General features: G+C 38.6%; 1 protein-coding gene across 1 annotated transcript in view; it reads right to left on the reverse strand.

Annotated features, from left to right (window-relative positions):
* Positions 1-393: 393 nt before the first annotated feature.
* ITGB3BP (integrin subunit beta 3 binding protein) overlaps positions 394-25,731 on the reverse strand; it is a 35,784-nt gene continuing 10,446 nt past the window's right edge. Inside the window, exons 4-9 of the mRNA XM_075508911.1 lie at positions 19,018-19,090; positions 15,498-15,576; positions 14,288-14,381; positions 12,243-12,302; positions 3,849-3,913; positions 394-2,043 (exon numbers count right to left, since the gene is read on the reverse strand). Of these exons, the coding sequence (XP_075365026.1) occupies positions 3,861-3,913; positions 12,243-12,302; positions 14,288-14,381; positions 15,498-15,576; positions 19,018-19,090 (359 nt within the window). The 3' untranslated portion in view covers positions 394-2,043; positions 3,849-3,860. The remainder of the gene's footprint in view (positions 2,044-3,848; positions 3,914-12,242; positions 12,303-14,287; positions 14,382-15,497; positions 15,577-19,017; positions 19,091-25,731) is intronic.

Raw genomic sequence — 25,731 nt, forward strand, 5'->3', positions numbered from 1 at the left:
TGATAAAGTGAGAGTCATATGATCCACCCTGTGTGGAACTGGAAATGGTTCTTAACAGACCCAGCTGTTTCTTCTGAAAGGCAAAAGCCTCGTACACCAGGAGGTCAGAGAAACAGTAACTGCTTAAATAGCTAAGGCATGCATGAGGAGTATTTGCAGCAGAATATTAGTATATAACTTGGTATTTCCCTCAAAAATGATTAACTACCACATTTCATGGCATTTAATAATTGCCATGGGGTGAGTTACTGCTGTCCATCATCACCTTTACTGTTATTTTCTGTAAAAGTTTGATTTTGTTGTTCTAAGACTACACAGGACAGCTTCAGGCTGGCATACAGTTCACTTACAGACTCTTTTCAGATCAATAATTATTTAATTTCCAGCTCCGGAGGTTACAGTTGGGTTATATAAACTACTGCTGGTTCAGGCTAACCTTCCATTGTCGTACGAAGCAATTGGCTGGTGAGTCTTGTACGTACCACAAAAACCAACCACACAGAAAGCTCGAACAAGAATAGTGGAGACAGTAAAAAGAGGAGCTGACACAATTCCCTTCAAACAATTTTTTCCAACCAAACTGCACAGCTATTAAAGTGCAAACACATTTTTATTAATTAAAAAACTCCTGAAGCTTGAGAGCGTATACATGTTTAACCACACACTGGAATGCATTTATCATTTTGGTTCTCAGAATTTTAGGTAACAGTACTTTGCAGTGGTAGCAAGAAAAGACATTTGATTCTGCGCATTTATGTTGAACTTTTGCTCTTGCTCTCTGGAAAAAAAAAATCAAAACTCATTCTGTCGCACTCTTTCAACATGAGAGAGGCTGCACCTAACTAACTTGCTGATCGGAGACGCAGGGTGTTCGCTGGGCTGGAGAGGAGGCTTTGCGGGTAAGGAAAAAGAGAAGAAACAACTGTTTTATAACAGCTCTCCCCATAGATCATTAAATACCTAAACTGAACTAAACTGTTGACCTCCAAAGCAAATGTTATTAGAGCCGTGTGTTGTAATGCTGCGGGCCTGAGGCCGGTACCTTTATATAGAGTGTTGTGGGTTGACTTTAGAGGAGACATCGTTGTAGGTGACAAACATGTCCCTTACTGTGGCAGCCACAGACAGGGAATGCGTTGTTTGTAAACAGCTTTAATGTGTTCAGCGTGCAGAATAATTCCTCGCACAATAGAGCTTCCTCTATCTTTTGAGCCCAGTTGTCCTTAGAAAAAGGTGTACATTTTTAGGCAGGCTGTTGCAAAATGAGATGCCTTAATTTCAATCATGTTTTGCTAGCTTTTGGGGGGATGATGAATTGATTAAATGAGCGTGCACACATGCACCCCCCACCCTGGCAGGAAGCAACCATTTCCCACTGGAGGCCTGGGAGCCAAAATTCATCTTTAATGTGGTTTCTTCTCACCCAGTTCTTGGAGGGAGGGTTAGAGTGGTGGTGTTGGTTTTTTGTGGTGTTTTTTTTTTTTTTTAAAACCAAACAAACCCATGAAGCAGCATAATTATCTATTTGCAGTAAGAACATACAGAAAATAGAGTTGATTTTCCATGTGGCAGCAAACCTAAATCAGCATTTTGTACGCACACTTGCATAAAACAACCATGATGTATTATTTACATTGAGATGATCTGGTTGTGCACATTGTTAAGTTTAAATAGATGCCAGAAATTTTATCTAGATGTGCACCTGCCTAGTGCAATGAGCAATCCCGAACTGGTATTTGCTGGGGAGATAGGTTTACAGTCATTTCTTCTCTCCTTTTAAGTACAGTCAAGCAGATGTAGAACTTTGGGTTGATGCGGAATGCATTTTTCACATAATGCCTGTGTGGAGATAAGGAATAACTAAAATAAATAGCAATTAGACAACAGCATCATCATTCATGTGATCTGTTCAGAGTATGTCTGTCCTACATCCAGTACTAGCACAGAAAATAGACAGACACACATACAGCCTAAGGCAATGCAGAGCAACAGACGGTCTCCCTTGAACTGCAGTAACATTTTCAGATGTTTTAAGGAAACGCTGTAGTTTTATCTGTAGAAGAAGTTGAGAAATAATTGGTAAAAGATCATTTAGCTATCATCACAACTGTATTTTTTTTAACACTAAGAAAGCAAAGGGCTTTACAGTTCGGTCGCACTTGGGAAGGGAGAGAGAGAACCAGAAAAAGTAAATGTGTCTGTCTTTTTTTTTTTTTTTGGACATACGGTGCAAACACAATATTCACTGACTAGACACTGCTAGCCAATAGCAGAGACGCGAGGGCTCTCTGAGCCAACTTCAGATTGAAGCCTTGTAGTTGTCAGCACAAGTTGAGTTTGAGCTAATAAGCCCCTGTAAGACACCGATTACTGTACCACAGAAAGGTCGCGCTCTGCATTCTGTAGGACTCGGGAATTATGCTGAGTGGAGAAAATGAGCTGCTGAACAGGATGCTAGCCCTGCTCTCCTCCACTGGTTTCCATCCCTCGATTACTCTGCCTTCGGTGTGGTAGCTGGTTGGGAAGGACTAAGGAGTAGAAAGAGTCTCTGGCATAAGCAGCTACTAAGTGTTACGGTAACATTAGCTTGTGGACAAGCAGGGTTTTAAAGCTTTTTTTTTTTTGCTACTAGGTTACTTGTGATTACAAAATAAAATTTAACCTTCACTGAGAAGCAAAATGCACATGTCTGAGCTCACCCCTGCACTCAGTTACACAGTTTGTAAAACCTGTAGATCTACTTTTCCATGTTCCTTGATTACAAGATTAGAATACTTTAACTTTCCAAAAGAGAGATGTTCTTGCACTACACAGGGAATTGATATAATTGCAGACAGTCTCATCTTTAGAGACTGCTTTGTCTCGCTAGACCTTATGAAAGATAAGAGCGACCGGTTTTCTCATGCACAGGTAATATACAATGATAGGCAAGGTCTATTAAAAGCTAACTGGGCTTTTGCTTACAACACTGGAACAAAAACCAGTAGCCATAGGAGGAAGAATTGAAAACCCCATAAAACACGTCTTGAGGTGTCTGTCAGTATGTTGTTTTGTGCTTTCTGCTCTGGGAATGCTAAGAAAGTTGATGCGGTGGATGGATCAGCAGCAAGCCCTGCCTGTCTGAGGTGCATGGGCAGAGGTGGAACAGGAGGGCGAGATGCTCCTGGCGAAGGGGGTGGTTGGAAGCGGGTGGCTGCTGCTGCTGCTGTTTCAACCAGAGCGTCTGCCCTGCAGCCCCCTGTCCCCTCTTGGAACAGAGCACTGCTCGCAGGCCCTTGGCTGGCTGTGTATGGCTGCCAGGAGCGAGCCGAGGAGCCTACCTGTGCATTAACGACACAGGGAAGAAGGGTGCACACAGCAGCTTTGCAGAAAGCAAAGCCTGAGCCCAGGCAGTGCCGTACCCCTGCTCCCTCAAGAGCACAGCAGGGCTGCAGCAGGCAGCCTCCTTGGTGAATTCCAGGGCATCAGTTGTGGCTCTGAAGAAGGTATAATCTGAAGTACATTTTCTTGCTTTCGTTACATGTATTTATTACAGCTGAATTGCCATTCCTCAAAAAACAGCCAGCTAGAAACTGACAGGGCTGATGAGGAGAAATGCTATCGGATGTTTTAGAGCGGGACAGAGTTTCTACAGATTCAATATGTCATTTTGCTTAACAAACCAGTAACAAGAAATACCACATGCGGAGTAACAACTGTTTTCCCGTCGAGCTATTACAGTCTTGACTGCAGGCCTACATACTAGATCACTCTGCAAATGTTTTAAAGTTAAGTAAAGTAAAGTACCTCAGTCCTTAAGCTTGTACTACCTGTACGTGGCAGCCGGAGAAGCCACACAGCAGAGCGAGGGGCTACTTACCTCAGTCAAGGAGCGACTTCAGGAACACAGAGCTACTGGTAGTCTGAACATACTCTGTGGAGGAGGAAAATCAGCTTTGATGAACAGAACAGTGGTGTTATTACAGAATTTGCGAAAATCCCTGCACAAATACGAGTCAAATAAGTTACTGCAGTGGTTAACAGAACCCCTTTTACTTGATACTGTGTCTCAACAGTAATTTAGGAGATTGTCTTAATTACTTGTGAGTGTATGCACATATGCTGCATCATTACCAATGATGACAAAGCAGAACAGAATGTGTTATGAGTGTTAGAAACTGGTCCTTCTTTTTTGCTATTACTACTAAAAGAATAAATAAAAATCCTTAAGGACAGTATCAGCAGATTCAGCAGAATCCAATCCAGGATTGCATGAGAGGAACAACCATCCCCTGAATCTGCTGAGGGGATGGCACAAAGAGAGGCAACCACACCTGAGCCCCTGGCTTGAGGAGGGCAGGGCCAGGGAGGAGGGCTGAGCAGACGGCTGGAAGAAGTAGAGGAAAAGAGAGCAAGGGTAGAAAGGAACTCGGGGAATGAGAACATTCGGGGAAAGGGTCTGGAAGCAGGTGCATCCGAGTGCCACGATTTCCAAAAGGCTTTCTGCAGCAGGTGACCAGCTCGGGTCTCAGTACCCTGAGTGCCTGCTGATGGCTCATACTGCAGTTTGATTCCACCACCACAAAAGGGTGAAAAGAGAATTCAGAACTATTCACTTTACATTAAACATACTGAGAACAGCAAACAGATATTTACAGCGGCTTATAGCTAAAAAGACTCCTACTATGAGGAAAGGGGCTGCATATAAACCTAGACCAAGAGAGGCATCAAAGCCGACAAAGACATGGGTGGTGGGGGGAAGATTCTCCTCAGGTCCCCTCCTTTGGCATGCTGTGACTCCTTAGGTGTCACACGCTTCCTGTACGTGATGTGACGCAGAAGACCTGTCTGTGGAGCTGACACGAACTGCCAGTGATGTCACCTGGAGCTGACCCAGACCAAGCCAGAAATTCCGTCCTAAGCTAGGGCTCATAAGATTACTCCATAAAAAATGGCATCCAATTCAACTTTGCCTCAGGTACAACTTTTCAGCATTATACCGAATAAACGCCATTTGTTTATACAAATTATTCTCCAAAAACTACCACTAACTATTGCTTAAAATAGGAAACTGTCCAGTCTTGTAGGACAAGTAACAGAAAGAGACTGAGATTTAATTACAAGTTGGTTTCTTTGTGCTAAATGCAACTTCCTACTTCAGTCTTTATGAACCCTGCAACGACTGATTGCAGCATTCTGACTGTGCGGTACTTAAAGAACCCACGCATGCCAAAGCAACCGTGCCAAGATCTGCACTTCACTCTTGGAAGCGGTCTTAAAAAATATAAGCTGCCCAGATTCATATAAAACATTAACTCAGCCTTCTTTCCAAACATATACCATTAGAGCACATTTTGACAAAACAGCCTTACTTACAGTAATATTTATACAGATGGCATTAAGATTTAGATACTCAAGTAATCAAATGAGTTACTACTCACGTGCTCCAAAAACTTACAATGCTTGTTGGAGCAGTTAAAGCTTTTTTTTTTCCTAGTGTGTGTGTTTGAGCTAATGAAGATAATGAGTTGCTCTTAAAAACCCCCAACAAAACAGACCCCCCCAACAACCCTTCTCTCGATATTTTTATATGCATAACTCCTAAGTTAAACTCGTACATAAACTCCACATATACACAGTATATATACTCTATATACACAGTATATATACTGCATTAATGTTCTTTTTGCTTATGTATATAAGCAAATGTATACTTATATGTATATAAGTTTATGTATATAACAGTATATATACATAAACTCTACATATAAGCAAGGAGAACATACAAAGAAAACTTCTGTATGAAAATCTGTTGTGACCAGAGCAGCTAGGAAAGGAAGGAGTCTGTGGAGGCGACCAGAAGGATGTCTGGGCTGCAGCCAAGTGCGGCACAAGCAGGAGCAGGGTGCAGGACCAGCTTGCTCTCTTCTCATCAGCTCCACGTTTTAGGGTTGCACAGGGTGAGGCAGCAGCCGGAGAGCCACCAGACACCTCACCCCTGCGCGGGTGGGTTGGGCGAAGCCTTGCTGCCCTGTGCCGTGGTGTTTCCTGTCCCGGCCCGCAAAAGCATTAAAAGGGCAGAATCTTCCCAAGTTTCTTTTCCCCTCCTCCTTCCACCACCATTCTTTCCCAAGTTTGACTGCTCTACAACATTTACAGATCTAAAAAGCAGAGAGAAAAAAAATGTTCACCTGTCAGGTGATATAAAACCAATCTTCTACTAAATGTGCCAGAATAATTTTTCTCCACCTCAACCACAGTTAAAACCTTCAGTCTATTCATTACTGTCTTTTTATAGTATTTTTATTTAATAAAACCTATTAAGACTACCATACAAATCTCTTTACTTATGCTTTTATCTTTTAACTGATCAATTTTTATATTGCTGACATCCCTTCTTCACCATTTGCTCATTTAAAAATTCATAGTATATGAGCTATGTCTCTGGAGAAAACGTCTATAAAATTTGTTACAGCTGGCAAATGTGTATGAGTCAGTGATAGCACATGACTAAATGCTTCACAGAAAATAAAATTTGTTTCTGTAGTAAGCAGAACTGTTTAAATGTTATTTATTTTTATGTTTCAAAGAAAATATATTGTGAAGTGCTGCATTGATTTAATACGCAACAATGTCTGTGTACACGCTGTACAAGGAAAATTTATGAAACCTTTGCACAACTCCTTTAATTGAATTTTCCAAATCTCTCACCACACACAAATAATCAATATCTTCTGCAGAGAAAACCAGTCAGAATTATTACAGTCTTTCTTTTCAATTTTGTTGTCATCAGCACATACAGAGCACCTGGATATTTGTAATGTCTGGATAGCAAGTTATTTACACCTCTTAAACATATAATTGCTACTAAGTGAGTCCAAACTAATGTTTCTTTTCTTTTTTATTTAAAATAATTATATTCATGGGAGAAAGCAGTATTTATTCTCATGTAGGAGTTGCTACATGTAGCTGTTGGAAGAACTACAATTCTGTTTAATTTTTCATTAAGCTTAATACCCTAAAGTCTAGATCCACTAGAATTAAAAATTAATAGCTAATGCGTCTGTAAAAAGGTACATAGGAAAATAGAGTATAAACACAAGTGTGAAATTCATGAATAAACGTGGCTGACACCTAAATATAAAGTGCAGGTTGACAGTTCTATATGTATATACGTCAGAGGCCCATAGTCATATGTCTCATGTGCATTTCTGTATCTGCCACAAAAGTTAATAGCTTAATATTTCATCTACATAGCAGAGGACGTTAAATCATTGGAGAGGTTTGTAATTTGCCCCCTTCCTTCCATCCAAAAAGCTTATCATGCTGGTGACCTCACACCCAGACGCTTCTCAAATCTCCGGCTGTATTTTAAAATACGCACTCTTAAGGTGCAGGTACAATCCAACGGACCCATAACCTGCTGGGAAAGAGCGCGGCATTTGGGGGTCAGATGGAAACCTGGCCGCCAGCTCCTTTACCTTTCGGTAGCATTCTTTCAGTAGCCAGGATTACTCACTTGTCCTAGGAAAATCACTGCAGATTTGGGTGCCAGGCTCAGTGGGTTTTGTTACCTCTCGTAGACTGTAAAGGACTTTGCGTGGTTACCAACTAAAAAAAAAGACCCACTTGCACAGAATGAGAGAAGACATACAGTCAAATTTAGCCTGAGCAACAGTGGCTTTTAATCCACACAATACAAATTGGAATACAACACTCTCCTCCTCAAGGGGCGTTTTGGGGCAACCTCACAATTAGTTTTGATTGTAAATGCAGGAGTGCAGAATGATTTCTCTGGCTCTCTGCATGGGGACATTCAAAATAACTTATGAGTAAACAAAACAGGTGAGTTGCACTAAAGTCCTTGTGTGCAAACGCACACTCACATGTTCAGCGCTGAAGCAGTCGTAATTCTGTTTTGCTTAGTGCAGTCCCCTTTACAAGTGTTCACACTGAGGTATAACTTAAAAACGTAACCGAGACTAACTTTTCCCCACGTCTACTTGTAGCAAAGCCTTGTGAGCAGAAGTACAGATAGATCTTCCACACAGAAGAGCAGATGAACAAGGCCAGGCTCCCTCCCGCACCACATAAACAAAGTTATGATTTCTTGAAGCTGTCTCACCGATGACAGAGAACATAACGCTCAACGGGTACTCTCACTGCCATCGGCTGGTTTCAGCTCCGAGGAATCATCTACCAGTTGGGAATGTGCGCAGAGCATCTGCATAATCTCTCTCTTTAATCTGCCATTCACCTGCACCTTAAGGGCCTGAAGTCGTGCCAGTCACAGCGGCTGCTCTTCTGGAGGAAATCCTGCAAGGTGCTGCCCGACTGCAGCCCCTTCGTTCCACTTTTGGCCACAAGACGACTCTTGGCCTAAGGGTTCCCTGTCCTGTGGTAAGGGCAGGCATGTACTCCGTACTGCAGTTGCATTACAGATCTAGTCTGTTTAAGCATCAGCTCTGGCCTACACAGCCTTGGGCATACAGGGTTTCTGGTACTAGGTTGACTGAGCTGGAATGCAATTGAATACCAGGCTTTAGAGTGTATTTTCAGACCTTCAGAAAATACTAATTCTTAAATCAATTTCTGTCTTAGTTTCACAGCCTTTCTGAGTAGGCCAAGAGGGCAACTTGCATCTTGGTTGCCTGCAGGACTTAAGTGAAAGAGTACTGACGATCGTCATCTCTCTTCCAAACACTACGTAGGGACGTGAACTCAGAGCAGACATTTCCGATGTGTGGCAAAACATCAAACCTGGCCTTTAGTACTAAGAACTTAAGCATATTATTTGCAAACACAAGCTGTAAGTCTCCATCTAGTAATAATCTATTTGAAAAAAAGTCCTTCAGCATCATCTCTGTTGCTTTTAGAGATGATGTACATCACAAAAAGGCTGCTGGAGAGGCCTTGTTCAACTTTTGCTGGAAAGGAGCTGAGGATTTAACTGAAAGGACCCTGGTAGAACTAAGGAACTGTTGTTTGTGTCAGCATTAGCAGCTTTTCCCAAACAGTTTAAAAAACGTGGAAGAACTGAACTTCAGAAAAGCCTCTATCACAAACGCCTAGAAGTGGGGTTTGTACAAACTAGAGCATATGGTTCATCCTTACAGTAGGCTCACATATCAGTTCGTAAGAAAGAAAGAGGCCTACGGATTTGTTAGGTAAAAAGGCCCTTCCCAATACCTAGGTCCAACCCCTGCATCCATTTCATCACTTCCCTGACAAATGAGTATTTGCTGTAAGCAAAGGCAATCATGGTCTTTGTTCCATTTGCTCTCAAGGAATGGAAACTCTGGAAAGAAACTCAGTTTCTGAGTAAATTTACTTGTGAATTCATTCCGTTCACTTAATAAATTTCTGCTTAGCCAGTTCATGAGACTTACTTTTCCCAGAAAAAGTATAATGAATGACATTTCTTCCCAGCAAGTGAATAAAAAGGTGGGCTGAGAAAAAAACCTATGTTTTTTAGGTTAGGGTTTTTACAGTCAGAAAAAGCCACAGATATGTTCCTGAAAATACACATCTGAAGTCTGATGTATTCCCCTTTTCCTCGGAAGATCCCAAAGGAGGAGGAGGAGGAGGAGGAAGGATAGGTGGGAGACAGACACCCAAGTATGTCTAAAGGTCAACAAATGTATTTACTTTATTTGAGAATGAGGTAGAAATATATTGCAAACTTGATTTACCCTCACTCACAGCAACCCACCAGCAGTCCAGACCCAAGCTATTTAGTTGCTTGTACACAAAGGCCCAATACAAAGTCCAAACTCAAACTGACGTGAATTGGGATAAACGGTAGAATATTGTATTCTTACCATTCTACCTGTTTTGAGAAGGAACTCTGCTTATTAAGGAGGCATCTATATTTTGCAGTGTTTCTGAAATGGGATTTTATGTTTCGCCATGTATACACAGTCTTCAAAAAACTGGATTGGTGAGCGGGAACTCAGTGTTACTCAGTCCCTAATCTCTCCGGCTTTGCCTTCATTAGTAATTTCAAGTGGTGTTAAATGAAAATCCATCTAGTTAACCCTGATCTAGTCTCTTGGAAAGCCACCGCTACTGTTGCAAAGAGCGCAAACTTCAGTCACTTGTATTAAAAACAGTATGAAAGTTAGGAATGTTTAGAACTAAACTTAATAAGGGTGATCAAATTTGCCCATGGGCTTGGCAGGATGAACACCCCCTTAGAAAAGAAAGTATTTTTTATCTTATTACAAGATACAGTCTGAAAATAGTTTTCCTTAACACTGCAAGTATTTGATCTTCTATAACATTCTCTTGTTTCTTACTTGGACAGCAGAGTCACGGACGTGATTTATGTCAGTGTTTTTCTTTTTGGGAAGCAAAGTATTAGTATAATTTGTAACAACCAGCTTAAGTAGCTTTCCTGTTTAGAATGTTATCTTCACTCCTTGAAACTCTGAACCTATTAAGTTTTCCTTTAAAATATGCGTATCGCAACCTACACATTTATTCTCAACACACATAAAGCATGTTTTGGACTGCAACATACCGACTAGATTTCATCTTTTGGCAGCTGCTTTACAGTTTGCTTACATTCTATTCAAAAACATTTTGTTTACTGTAAATACTAGTCATGGATAAACAATGATGCCATTTTTTATGCTGGTCACACAAAATGATATATTGAGTCCTACATAATGCTGCCCATTGAGCAAGGAATGTTTTGTATTAAGTTGTTTTAAGCAAGGTTGTTTATATAAAGTAAATAAATTTCATGCCTCACCATGTGACGATAATGTGACATTCCATCTGTATCAAGCCACAGAACAGTCATAAGTTTTAAGTCTGGAGCATAACTAATTAAAAATAATTATGAAAAACCACATCCAAAACGAAAAGGCAAAGTAAAACATCTCCAAATGCTTTTCTTTTATCACATACTTCTTTGCCTCTCCTACTACTGTATTTTCAAGACTGCAAAATTGAATTTATTCTTTATTAAAGCAAAATTGACATTGAAACTTCAACAAAATTGGTCAACTTAAACTCATAATTCTATTTTCCATCCTACTGTCACAAAATATCTCATTTCTCATCTAACAAGACTGGATATATGTTTAGTGTTAGGGGCTAGTTTCTAGAGAAAAGATGGACCTATAAACGTATATCCTGGTGACCATTAAAAAGCAGTGCACAAAGGAAGCAACGACTGTTTAAATCTGCGATGGCCCATAGCATTCACCATTATCAGTGCCAGATAGGGGCTGTGATCATTTGAACAGAGGGACATAGGGAGCTGTAAATCAGAAATAGCAGACTGCACAAATGAGCCAAATTCCTTAAAAAGTGACGTTGCTCCTTTTCCTTTTGTGGTAATCTCCTGAAGGAAACTTAAGTTTGATCAATTTTCTTTCCTTTCAGAGAATTCCCCACAGCAGAAAGAACTTAGGCCTGTGGGAGAGCAGATACAACCAAAATCAAAGGGGCCGCTTGTGACAGGAAGCGGTCCTGCTGGTTGGGACAGCTGGCAGACAAAGCAGTAGAGATGCCATCACGAGTTTTGATTCTGGTTTTGCTATTTTAAGATAGAATGCATGAAGGTAACAGAAATATCAGAGTATCAGTGGTGACTGTTTGTTGATTTTACTGGGTGTGAGAGAAAAAAAAAAAAAAAATATCAATCTTGTGCGTATCCCCCGCCACCTTCCCAGCTAGGCAAGGCACTGAAGTGGCTATGGGGGCCATGCTATATTAAATGCCACCAACTTCAAATATTTTCACAGCCCTAGTTATGAAGAAACCTAATAGTTTGGATTTCACAGTCCCCTGGAGTGTGCTAAACACCTCACAATACATATAAGGTGAAAAAGGTTTTGCTGCAAAGACTGTACGCTACTTGGCTTATACACTGAAAATGCAAGGGGAGGCAGGAGAGGGAGGAAGAACAAGGATAACTGATACACATAAAAGGTATGTAAACTCTCTAGGACCTGACTGCAGTTATTTCTAGACCATGCCTCAAGTGCAAGACCATTAGTGATTTCTTCTCTTGGCACAGTTTTATGGAGAAATACCCAATACAATGAAAACAGCTGCAAAGATGAAATTTACATGTGAGTAGTGCAAAAGTTGAGGCTAGCCTGTGTGCTTAGAAGAAACACATTTGATTATCATCATTTTCACGTACTAAAGGTTGCCGAACTTATTTCAAGTGGAAAGACCTAAGAAGGAATCAACTAAAAGGAATCATCAAAACATCTGTTACACAGGAGTTATAAAAAGTTCCTTACCTCGGGCAGGAAGTTTTCCGTGGTTTCTTTTCAACAGCTGCAGTTCTTCGGCTTGACTCACTAGTCAAATAAACAAATCTGAACTCAATAAATGTTGCCCCAGAGATTTCAAAGAAAATAATACTTATGCCTCCTTTTTCACTTTCAAAGCATTTGTATTTTTCTTCGAGTGATGACCCCCCCATCTATGTATTGTGGTCAAAAAAAATTAAAAAAAAATTTTCAAAATGAAGAGAATTTTGAGAAGTTGTGCTTACAAGCCTCATACCACATTTTGTTCCCATTTGTGTCTTCTAGTGCTGATATGGTGCTTTGTTCCCAATTCAGAGATGGGGGGGAAAAGATGATTCTTTCACATTTTGAAAGCAACAAGAAGCTAACAGAAAGAGTGGAGGTAACAACATGTCAACAATAGGCCTGACATCTCATTTGGGCAGCCTTACTGCCCTATCCACAGTGTAGGGTAGTAATGTAAACGCAGACTATTTTCAGAAAACTTCATTTTGTCTAAGAAAACATCTGGTTATATGCATTACAGCGGGAACTAGTACAGCGTATACATATGCAAAACGAAAACGGAATGAGCATTGGAATACAAGTCAGGAAAGAAATGGTAATTTAAACAACAGTAGCTGCTGGAACTGTGTGGTGCATAAATTGCACTGCTGGGGCACATGCACCTATTGCATTAGAAGAGTCACAGTGCTGCTTGGTAAGAAAAATTCTCTAGCACCTGCGGCTTTACTGTCCACCTGTTTCCAACTGGGAACAAAGTAGCAGACCCTAGTCACCCTAAGTTTTGCTCCCCTATAGCTAGTTCCAGTGTTTTTACACTCTGCAGAAAACAGAGCAACCAGACAGGCTGTAGAATAACGTATACCGGCAAAACATCACATTTGCTGCAGGTTAAGAAACTCTTTTATCTTCTTTGCATGCTTGTCCAAAGACTGGACACAGGGATTATGTATATGCATATATTATTCATATTCCCTGGTCAGCTGGAAACTAGATTATCAGAGGTTGGTATGAAAAGTCTACAAGAACCATGACATATATGCAAACCTTTGAGGAGAAGAAGTAGGTAAATGCAGTCTTAGACACACACCTGTACCACAAACATGTCGTGTGGGTACAGATAAAAGGTGTTGCTATTGTGAAAACAAATGAACAAACTGTTCTGAAGCATAAAGACTGGGGCCCCTTTGGTGCCTACAGCTACTTTTCACCACTTTTCACTCTTCAAGGAATGGCCTGGTAAGGGAGATCTTTATTTCTTCTCCCTAAAAGCAAATAGTTGGTCCCCCCGTCCCCCCCCCCCCGCTATTATCCATAACGCAAGTTCTTTGTATTAGAATATTTCCCCACCACGTACTCCCCTTCTAGTTGCAGAGGCAGTTGGGAAGAGAAGTACGAATGCACTTTTTGCTGCTGAGGATTCACACGTCCCAAGAACCTCCGACTTGGAGTAAGGATAAAAAGTTTCCTAAAAATGGACACATATAAATGAAAATCTTTGGCTTTCTGGGTTCCTTTGGAAAAGTATTACAGATGTGCCATCTGTGAAGAGCCCTTATCCCAACACAATAAGCATCTGGTATGTCCATCATTTAAAAACACATGAATAGCAATTTTTAAAGCCTGGAAACCTATGTTCAGCCTAATCCTCCTAACAGGCAAACAAACAAAACAACTTCCTTGCAAAAAGAGAAGAAAGGCAATGCAATCAAAGTGCAAACGTTTAGCCTAATCACTAGCTAACTACCCACTAAGTATCTAACTATTTACATAAGAAAAGGTGTTGCTCTTGCAAGTTTTTCCTCCCCATCTGTGACTGTGAGTTAGAAGAGTGGGCCGTTGGGGTTGCCTTTCTTTTATGTCCCTGGCTGGATGCACAAGGACATTTAAGGTGCATTTGTCCTGCCCAAAAGAACTTGCGCGTCAGACTCCATTATAACACAGAGTGGGGTATGACTCTAGGAAACGTTTGGAGCGATCATTGTTAAATTGTTATAAAGGGGATAAATATTACCGAAAATCCTCCTTACTTAGCACTTGGGTTTTCTGCACTTCAGCACTCAAGAGGCAAGACAAGTCCGAGACACCGATAATATTTTCAAGCTCTCTACTGCCCTCTAAAGCCTGGAAAAAAACCATAATTAAAGACATTGTTAAATCTCATTCCCAAACTACCTACTTAGACGTCTACGATTTATTAAAAACAGCTGAAAGAAAGAACTCTTGGAAATTTTTCATAAGCTCTAAATGATGCATGAGACTCCACCTCATAGAAAGTCAACGGGACTAAAAAGTTTAAGGGTGTAAGAACATATGCTACTTTTGAAAATGGCATTCAGGTGCCTTTTAAAGTGTTACTTAAAAATCTCCTGTTATTTACGCTTCATTCGTAAGTCTTCAGCTGTTTAAACAGATTAACACTTGATCCCCAGAAAAGCAATCTTGGCACATGTACAAGCTTGCTATAATATGTTAGTAAAATGGAAATCCACGAGCATTTAAGATTCTATTGAACACACTCCTCAGCATTCCACAGTAGACCTAAAACCATACCGCTATCGAACTCAGGAGAAAAATAAAGGATTTTTCAATAGGGTTTTCTAAATAAACATTTCAATTAAAATATTCTAAATTAGTATCAGTCTTTTTTGTAAATCAAACATTGTCAGACCACATATGCAAGTAAAATAAATCAATACAGTACTTTGAGTACACTGAATTATTTCTCAGATATTGATATACAGCAACGAACCTTGTGCTAAATTAATTCAGGAAACAAAATGTGAATAAAACAGAAAAGTGATTTGCATTTTAGCATGTATTAAACAGACTATTAAATGATGATACATTAGTGGTAAATTAAATAGTACAATCACTTAAACACAGAGGAATATTTAAACTTCAAGGACATAAAAATCTATGCAGTAATGATTCATACTTCAAGTTATAAATAGTAGTTGATAACTACTTCATATGCTTTTATTTGTGTACACAACGAGTGATACAAATTAAAAATTGTGTTCTTGGAAAAGCAACTCCTCTAGTTTAAAAAAAAAATTTCTACTAAGTTCTGGGTTTTTTTTTGCATTTTCTGGATTTCCAAGTCAAGTCTGCCTGGTTTCAAGTATTCTATTTGCTTCCCTATTTCTTAAAACTCAAATGTTGCATATAAGATTTTCATTTTTATTTTAAATCCTATATTAAAAGTAGATTAAAAAAATAAATCAGTGTAAATCAGACCTGTAGACTTGTCAGATTTGCTCTTATTTTCACAATTCTACCCAATGAACTTTTCACTTTGGACTGCAATTCCATGAACCTGCATAAAAAGTTAAAACAAAACAATTTCAATTAGCCACATCACCACTTGCTGAAAATCAGTGTTTACAATGTTTCCCAGAGTTTCTTCACATTGTAATCAGGATGGAACTAGATAAGCTGTGAACAGACAGGCTGTGCAACCTGATTGTGTCATGTAACACCAAATATAACTTGCCTTTGGTTAGGATTTATATGTGAACTGACAAAAAAAAAAAAAATCCTAATTTTAAGGATAGGAACTCAGGTTCAGCAATATTAGAGGATTTTCTTATGATCGTGCAGGAAGACAATGGTAAAAACAGGAATTTAAGTAATTTGTTCCTAAGAGCAGGAATTTAATCAAGAGGATGAGCTCCCCAAACCCACAACACCGCTTGTAGCCACAGGAAACATGAGAAGTTAAAACTGAGCCCAATAGAGGCAACATCGCATGATGTTATTTGTTCAGGTTTGTTGTACTATCTCCCATTTTAAGTCACAAATGTATTTTACTACCAGTGTAAAGGTGGTCAGCTTTCAGAGTTTAATGGGTTTTGCAATAAAAACTAAAATGATATCCAATCAGATTAGAGCTAAATGGCAGACTTTAATGCATGATTAAGGATCTGCACTGAGTATGTATTGAAAAAAAATCCTGCAATGAACATTTAGGCTATTTTCTCTTTGAACCATTTAAACATGCAAGTGAAATGGACACAACAGAGAAATAATCCATTTAGTGTTTCCTCCCACAGAAGGGAGAATCACCCTTATAAGAAACCCCAAATTTAGAAAGAGAAGTGCAGTATGAGAAAAACATAACAACTACGTTGCATTTCAACGTGGGAACAGAAGGCTATGCAGGAAAGAAAATGCTAATGTCAGTGTATTGCACAGTATATTTTCCATCTGTAAAAATAAAGTGTATGGAAGTTCACATAAATATTACTGTGTAGGTGTTGGTTTATAAATGTGTTTTACTGGCACGTCACTAACTGCTAGTCTTCTGCAAATCTTGCAATTTTTAAAAAATATACTGAATTATTGAATGCAAACATTTACAGGTCAATGAAGACTATGATTACTCAAATTGTTCTGCATTTCAAGGTTACTATCACTAAGAAACGAGTCTATATGTGTTGACTAAGGGATATACTGAACCACAAAACACCCTCAATTAATCAGGTTACAGCTTTCCACTGGTATAACTGTAAGATTTTACTTCTTGCTATCTAACATGCCACCCAAACAATTCTACTATCTGTCAAGCTCCCTCACTTAGAAGATACCTACTGTCCTACAATGAAGAAATTTCAAGCTAATGGTGGGGGAAAGCATCCATTACAAGAAAAAAAACTCAACAAACATATTGAGAGTTCAAGTGCAATAATCAAAAGGAAGAGCTACACTTCTAACATAAGAAACGTAATATTTAGTCGAATAAATGTCATAAATATTATTTGTTAGTAAAAAAGAAATGCATGCACAAAATATCTAGCCCCAAGGGAATTTTCATCTGGGACACCAGGTAAAACCGTGCAACAAATATTTAATACATACAACAGAATACAGAAGCAGAATAACAGAATCAATGTATACTCAAGCATATGATGAAAGAAATGCACTCAAGTACAAAAGCCCAACTCTTTAATTTTGGTTAACTAGCCTGCACGAATACTGCACTAGCATGGTGACACTTCTTCCAGTGACACAAGCTGCAGCACAGCAGTTGCACTCTGCCTTCAATATCAACAGGACTTACCATATGACCTGTTGTCAGAAGTAGAACACAAGGAAAGTACAAAAAAGCTGGCCAGCAAAGGAATATATAGGCAATGGAGGTTTGCATTACACTGAGAGGTGAGCTCTTAGTGACAAACTGGGGTAATAGGAAATGCACCTCAGATTTTGGAGAGAAAGTGTGCCACATCTACACACAGGAGAATTTACATAACAATTTGAGTTGGATGCCCAGGCACCAGGCCTGAAGGAAATGCAGGACAGTCACATTACACAGAATGATTAAAAAAAATATATATAATGCCACAGAGGAGAGAAGAGCAGCTGTGGTATAGCCATGTTGATGCTGAGCTGTGAATTAGACTTTCTCGGATAGATGTCAAAGATATATGTCAAGATTCCACCAGAGGACAAGTTGAAGCATCAACTAAAAAGGCAGGGCAACACAACAGGATAATAAGATTTCAAGAACAAAACTGTAGACAGTGTTGAAGAAGAATGAGAATAAAGATTTTTTTTTTTAAATTTTCCTAATAAGAGATCACAAGAGTCTCTGGTGAATGCAATTTCAGTTGAGTAAAAAGGATGGAAATGGATGAGGGACTATCTAGGATAAATGCATTAGCAGCAAGAAGTATGAACATGCTCACTGAGGAAGGAAACTTTCAGATTTTTAGCTAGACTAAAGCTTAAACTCAAAGTAGTTTTACTGAGCATATACAACTTCCATATTAAAAAACTTCATAACTTCCAGGACTTCCAAATTAGGTAACTTCCCATAAAGATGAAAGGCATCCCTGACACAATCCAACTTGCAGAGATTCACAGCTTCCCACTTTTTCGCCAAGCTCTATCACAGAGGAAACAAATATTTCCTTTGTCTAACTCTTAGGGACGGATGTGTTTGTTTTGGCTGAAATACATAACACATTTAGCTTGACACCTCACTGTTGCCACAGAAAGTTTCGGTTCACTTTTCAGCTGAGATTTGGCAATGTTATAAACAATTAAATATCTTTTTCATAACAGAAAAGATCAAGCAATACTAACAAAATGAGACACTAGCAGCCTTACTTCTAACACATTTTATCACTTCTCCTTCCTCACATCTATCAAGTTTAGGAAAGCAGTTTATCAGATACTTCACCTGAAACATTTATTTAGGTGCTTTACTAACTGTTGACTGCCCAAAATCCATTAATGTCAGGAAGCTTATAGCTTAAAATAAGATTGTGGCAGAAAAGACAAGAATTTTAAAAGATTTTGCAAAGCAAACACGAAGTTTCACCATGACCATCTGTGGCTAGATTTTAATCAAAAACTGTCTTGCATTACTGGCCCTGTATCTTTGGCAGTTAATGCTTCCAAAAATAAAGTAAAGGAATGTACACTTTCAGAAGAGTCTGGAAAGGCAAAACATACCTTCCTTTCAGCAGTTTAATTATGATACCTCGTTGGGTAGTACTATGAGCGTGACTCCTGTAATTGGCAGTGTCATACGCCCCACACTACCAGCAAAAGACAGAACTGGCTGGACAGTTGTAATGGAAACCCTGCATTAATCTGTACCTATAACCATAAGCCTGCCATTCAGTGCCTTTGAATATCCAATCCTGTGGAATTAGAAGTATTAAAAAATAATCGCTATTAATTTAAATCTATATGAAATATTAATCTTTCATAAGGAAAAATGCACCCACAACACACTTAATCCACTTACGCATCCTCCTCTGTTTGAGGCTGCCCTCTTCTGGATAACCTGCTTTCTGAATCATTCTGCTCAGTTCCATCTCCTAGGAGGTTCACAAGAAAGAAAAGAAACAATAAAGATGAAAATAAGATATCGAGTATTTGAAGCACATGAAATAGGTTTTCGTACGAACCCTGACTCTTCAATGACCTTTTAGGAAGAGGAAAAAAAACAAAACTCACTTATGAAGCAGGACAGATCCCCTTGTAATGAAACACACTACGTTCACTATAATTTACTCTTTCATAATGGGACCTCTCATCAATCACGTTACATTTGTATTTGTGGAAACCTTGGGATTATAGTGTTAACAACTGGAAGTTAGTATAATTCCGACACAGTTACTGTGTTCTACTCAGAAGCTTTTTATCCTATTAACTGCCTAAATACAGTGTATTAGCACAGAGCATTATCATGAAATTACTGTAATGACTGAGCAATGAAACCTCCATTTTCCTTTAGTAAAAGTGCCTGGCCCCCAACTCCATCTTGTAAACAGCTACTGCAAATTACTTCCAAAGGCTCTGACATGCTATATTGACAATATAATATTCTAGCTCGTCATATGATGGGGCATGATAAATCATATGCCAGTTGCCATTATTCTGCATGGCGAGTCATGTTCCTACATTTCAGTGCACTGATATTTTGAGCAGATGCATGTTTCTGTGAGGAAACAGGAATAGGATATTACCACAAAAGTCCATTCCCATGGATTTGTTAATAAAACCTAGGCTCACATGTGGTGTTGGTAAACTGGCAGACTGCCTTTCTGTCCCTGTAGGGTGAGCATTCTTAAATGATCAGATTCCAAGATAAGCATCTAACACAGACTGCTCTCCCAAAGCAGGTGGACAGTGGGATGTTTTCAGTGATGCTGATTAGATTAAGAAAGTTAGTGCTGCACTAAAATAACATCTTTAGCTCACAGGCTGCTATCTACTTGAGATTGTTCAACAGCCACTTACAAAGGCCTCATTATGTATATTGTTATGTGTAACAGTACACCTCTGATCACAAAAGACTTTCTGAATAGCCATCTATTCACACAACTTATCACAACCTATACAATTCAGACAGAAATCGTATTAGAACAAAAACAGATTAAAATTTTATCTTGTGTATCAATTACTATTGTTTTTAAAGTCAGTACATTAGCTTGTCAATTCTGCTTGCCCTCCAATTAGCATATCAGGAGGGTGATGTACTAGCAGAAAAAAGTACTGCATCCCTCCTCACTAATACTTGAAAAACAGTATATACTGTCACATGTGATAGGATCCCACAGTACAATAGTCTTTGGTGAATCTACGGAAACTAGTGAGGCCATAACTATTAATGGTATTGTGCTCCACGCAATCCACATGGTGACCTTTCAACACTTCAAGCATTTTATCTGTCTAGGTTCCAGCAATGAAGAGGTCACATCTGAATAGTAGAAATTATTTCTGTTTAGTTGTGGCTGAAGTTGAAAACATCATATAATGTGGAGTTTTTGTAACTTCCACCTTAAGAATTTCCCCCCTCAACAGTCACACACTCAGTCTCTCATTTTCTACTGCAATGTAAAAGCTCCCTTTTTTGGACACAGTTCTAATTCTCCTGTGCAATGGACTTCTTTTGGATCTGACACTCATCAAAGACAAAATGGTGGAGGTGTATGCATACATCCGAAGGGGGAGAGGAATAATCATGCATTCATTTTTTTTGGCCATGAGACCACTAGTGCATTCGACAATTAGTGACTTAGAACTGCATATCATTAATTCAGCTTTAGAGTTCGCTGTACTTGTAGCCAATCAAACTATACTCATCTATCCAAAAGCCAAGAAAGATCTTTTTTTCTGGTGCCAAAGAAGTTCACAAGGTGTTTTAAATTAGTTCTTATCTACTGTCCCTCCAACAGATGCATACATGTTCTAACAAATGCTCCATATTGAAAAGCTGTTATTGTAAGGTGAAATTCACCTTTAAGTGAAAGATTTGGAGGAAACTACAACAGGTCTTTACTGTGGCCTTAACAAATGCATTGACCCTAGAACAGACCCTCTGGAATGAGGTGCTTTTCACACTTCATTGCAATACGTCTCCTTTCTGACATCAGACTAAAAAAGAGAGACCGCGCTAAGCATTAAACACTTTGATTTCTTCTTGCTAGATCTAAATTATTACATATAAGTATCAGTGCTCAAGGATAAATTAACTTTTAATTTTAATATTTTGTAAAACATTTAGAAATACCTCAGAATGACAAGGTGCTATAAAAGTTTAAGCTGTTCCACTACAGTAGCTAAAGGTTAAGACCCCAAAAGATTTAATTTTAAATCTAAGTATTTGTAGAACTTGCACTTAAGTCAGTCATCAATTATCAAACAGATACTACTTTTAGACCAGTACTATGGAATGGATTGATTTGAATAAAAATAAACCGATTTAAAATAAATCTTAAAAGTATGTTAGCCAGCAATGATGAGAAACTAGTGAAGATTTAGTATTCTGTTATTTTAATAATTTATGTTATAAATGGGCTGTGAGATTTGGGGTAGTTAGGCAATACATGAATTATCAGGCAGCCCAATAGGACATACATTGGACAACATCATAAAGACACACTATCTTATAATTGGGTTGATTCATGTCTTCTCCTAAAAAAATTTTACTTTTGAACAATTTTAGCATTCTGAAGGTATTTAGTCTTTTTTGAGGCACTCCTCCACACTGTTATTCAAAAGAAAGTCATATTCATAAGACAAGTTATTTCCATCTGTCTCTTCAGTGAGATAGATGCATGCAACTTTGTGTACTTCACATAATGCAAAATAAGTTTTCATAGCTAATGGCATTAATTTTGTAATAATTTTCATTCTGTTGTTTTCTTACATATTGGTCACAGAAAAATAGACTATAGGTTATACTCTAACACCTCACTTACAGGTGATAAGCGTAATCTATTAAAATAATACAACACTTAAAACACAAGTGTCTCTTCAGAAGGAGAAAAGAAATTGTGGGTTTAAGAGGACAACCTGAAGCCTGTCGTATAAGAGGAAGTCTTATATACCACCATCTTGTAGCTATATGAACATAGGAAAAAAAAAAAGATGGCTAGTACTACATTACTGAATAATTATCCATCTAAATGTCAGCTATGATCATGTGATCAAGTCTTTTTATAGGTAAAAAGAATGTTCCCCTATGTCCATACTTAATATCAGTAAGGAAATACACTACCCGTTCACCTTTCCCATTGACATCTTAATATACAGACACTTTAACACAAGACATTTTGCCCCCTTTTTTCTTTCACCTAAGAGATAAGGCATGTCATACAAATGCAGAGGTGCTGAAAGAGTTTTAAAACTTGAGTAGATTTAAATGTTTGTGTATTATCATGTGTTGTGTCACCAAGAAGGCACTGACTAAAACTAAAGGAAAGAGGTCATTAAAGCAGGTAATTACAAACATGTAGGGATATTCAAGAGAACATATCTAAAGAGCCATAGCATTTTTAATTCCGTATCTGACTGCTATCATTATGTAAAATTTTAAAAGCTTTTTGCAAAGGTAAGTGTTAAAGTGCATGTGGATATCCAGCCAGGCTGAGGTATAGTTTCATATTCTGCAGACAGCCACAAAATTAAAATCTGCATTTATACATAAAAAGTTTTTTTTCAGAACTGCTTTTGTGATGTGGCAACACTAACAGAAAGCTTACTGCTCCCAGTGCCTCAGCTTGTAGTCAATCAGGACATAGATCGTTCTAATCTGCTTCTTCCCTCAGGATACAGGCAATCTTAATTCAGTGATCATCAGCAGCTAGGTATAACATGCAGTCACTTTTCTTGAATCTGAATACTTCTTGCTCCATTCTGGGTGAGAATGTAGGATGCCACATCATGACAAAACAATTAATCGAAGTATGGTATGCGCTGACCTTTCCATGACATGACAGATGCCAGTACAGGCATACCAATTGATTGCACTAACAACAGCCATATCTCTGATCTGTCGGAGAAGACCTATTGGCAACTCTTCTCATTGAAAGGTTTCTTCATACAGGATGAAGAGATTCATATTTACCACGGGGGGGGGGGTGTGCGGGGGGGGAAGACACATAGGCTCTTCATTTCATCCGGAAAGTACCATCAAATCCTGAGACTGGTATCGGATTTAATACATGCAAACATAAAACTTCCTTCTAACTGATGAAAGCAGAGACTGCCATAGAAATCTGTCCTGGGAATACTTTGAAAATACGTTTCTCTCTGTAGAAAAATAGAGTAGATAAATTCACATGTTAAAGACACAAATTCCCTAACAAAGTCAGAATGCTGCTCACTGGAAGGGTTTCTTTTCACAGTAAGAAGAAAATTGGAAAACAGTGGGGTTAGATTGCTATCTAACTTGGTTTAAACTCCAAGGAGAAAAAACACATAACCAGGGATATCTGTGAGAATACTTAAGACAATGCTTCAAGCAACTTTGTTGAAGAGGAAAACAATCCCAAAGAGAAACTGTTTATAGTCTTTTAAGAATGCAGGGGTCTATACTTTAAAGGCCTGATAAAATCTCACTTAAGATTTCTGGATGTGAACTAAGTGGGAGTGTGGTGATACCCACCGTGCCAAATAATCATCTTTTTAGGAATCAAGAAGCCGCCATTAGTTTTGAGAGGAGGAATTGTTCACAAGACAGGGTAGGCACTGTGGCAAAGATCTTTACTTTCTGGTAGACAGAAGCTTACTCCCTCCATCCCAAACCAGGCACTACATAAACCAGGCCTTTCATTGCAAATCTCAACATAGTTCTCAAAAGGCTACAAAATTAAACAGGCATCAACTACACACATCTTAAATTTTGTGAAGGCAAGGGTGTTCTAAAATACAGGTCCTTTCAAGATACTAGGTTTGCACAAATAGTTGAGACAGGCTATCACTCACTGAAAGAATAGGGAGAAATTAGTATAATTCTTCCTCCAAAGGTTTCTTGGGATGTCAGTGGTTGAACCAGTCATTTTTTTACTAGTTCCAGGGGCAAATGCCTAATTCAAAAGCATTGCACTGGTGGAGAAGAACAGCTGTTCTGGCGAGAACTGGAATCAGCAGAGAACTTGGTAGGAAAGCTGTGAATCTTCCAACTAGCAGCGAGTGCTCATGAAAAACTCGACTGTGTTAAAAGGTGTTTGACAAACAGGTAACGAGGACACAAAGCCAGGCCATAATGAAGACTGGCAGCACGATAAAGAATTAGGATATAACCGCTTCTGTTTAGTTTCCTAGCATGACTACTAATTAGGAAAATAAAAACCAAAACAAAACCCCTGCACAGAGGCCTGTAACAAGGCATAACTATACTGCCACCAAAACACGCGATACTTCCAAGCTTCCTCAAGTACTCTGCTATTTTTAATAAGGAAAAGGGATGTAATGCTCACAGATTGTAGTATTTTCAGCTTGAAGGCTTCCAATAATTTTCATTTTTAGTTCAGCCAGTTTTGTCAGAATCCCAAAACTTCATGATCACATTCCTTTAAAATAAAAAACCCCCTTTTTTCCTGGAGGAAAAATCCATTTTTGCAGATCCATCATGAGAGCATATGGTGCAACAGCTAGTGCAAAAATCTGCAGACCTCTAGATAAATTTCAAACAGTGGTTATTCTATCCTGCTCAGAATATTTCTACTCATCATAATTCATGAATGTTAGCGAGGCCTCAATTACTGCACATAAATTCCAAAATATATGGGGCATAAAAAGCTCTTTAACCCAACAAAAAGGCATAACAAGAACTGATGGCTGAAAATTAAAGCCAGACAAATTCAAAATCAGACAGGAGAATTTTTTTTTTTAATAGTGAAGGTAATTGAACAAGGAACTTGCTAACAAGGGAAGTGATGGATTATTATTATTATTATTTTTTAAAAATAATTTGAAGTCTTCAAATCAAGACTTAACCTTCTTTCTAGGAGTTGTACTGCAAGGAAATAAAAGCTCTTGGGCTCTATATGGGAAAGATGACAAGAAAGTATTTTTGTAATTTTTTTTTTTAATATAAAAAAGTCACACCAGGTGACCTAATGGTTCTTTAACACTTAAAAAGACCACAACCTACGTAGTCATAAAAGCAGGTTAGACTACTGAAAATATACTTCTTGAGCAGTAATAGTTTGCATCAAAAACTGTGACGATGTAACTAAGTGGACATATATCCTAAAGGGAACTGGAAATAATATAATTATAAAAAGGCATATTTTCTGAGAGCTAATGACATTCAGTGTTATGTTAGATTAATTAAAAATTGCCTTGAAGTGCCTCACTATGAAAAAAAATAGTAAAAAATTACCTAAAAGAATGCAAAGCAGAAGAGTTAAACTAACTGAACTTGCCTTTTAGCTTTGATTTGATAAAAATCTACGTAACTTTCAATATTCATAGAGAAAGACTCAGAGCTGAGAAATGCTATATGTATGTATGCATGCATACATGCATGCAAGCATTTACCACCGGAAACCTGCAAGTACATAAACCACGACTTGCATTGCAAATCTCAACATAGTTCTCAAAAGGCCACAAAATTAAACATGCATTAACTGCACACATCTTTTCTTTCCCGCTCTCCTGACCACGAGAGAGTCCGGACCTCAGCTGTGTATTGTAAACAATGGATCGCACTGCCTGGCAAGAG

Source organism: Mycteria americana, chromosome 7, assembly GCF_035582795.1.
Source record: "Mycteria americana isolate JAX WOST 10 ecotype Jacksonville Zoo and Gardens chromosome 7, USCA_MyAme_1.0, whole genome shotgun sequence".
Lineage (NCBI taxonomy): Eukaryota > Metazoa > Chordata > Aves > Ciconiiformes > Ciconiidae > Mycteria > Mycteria americana.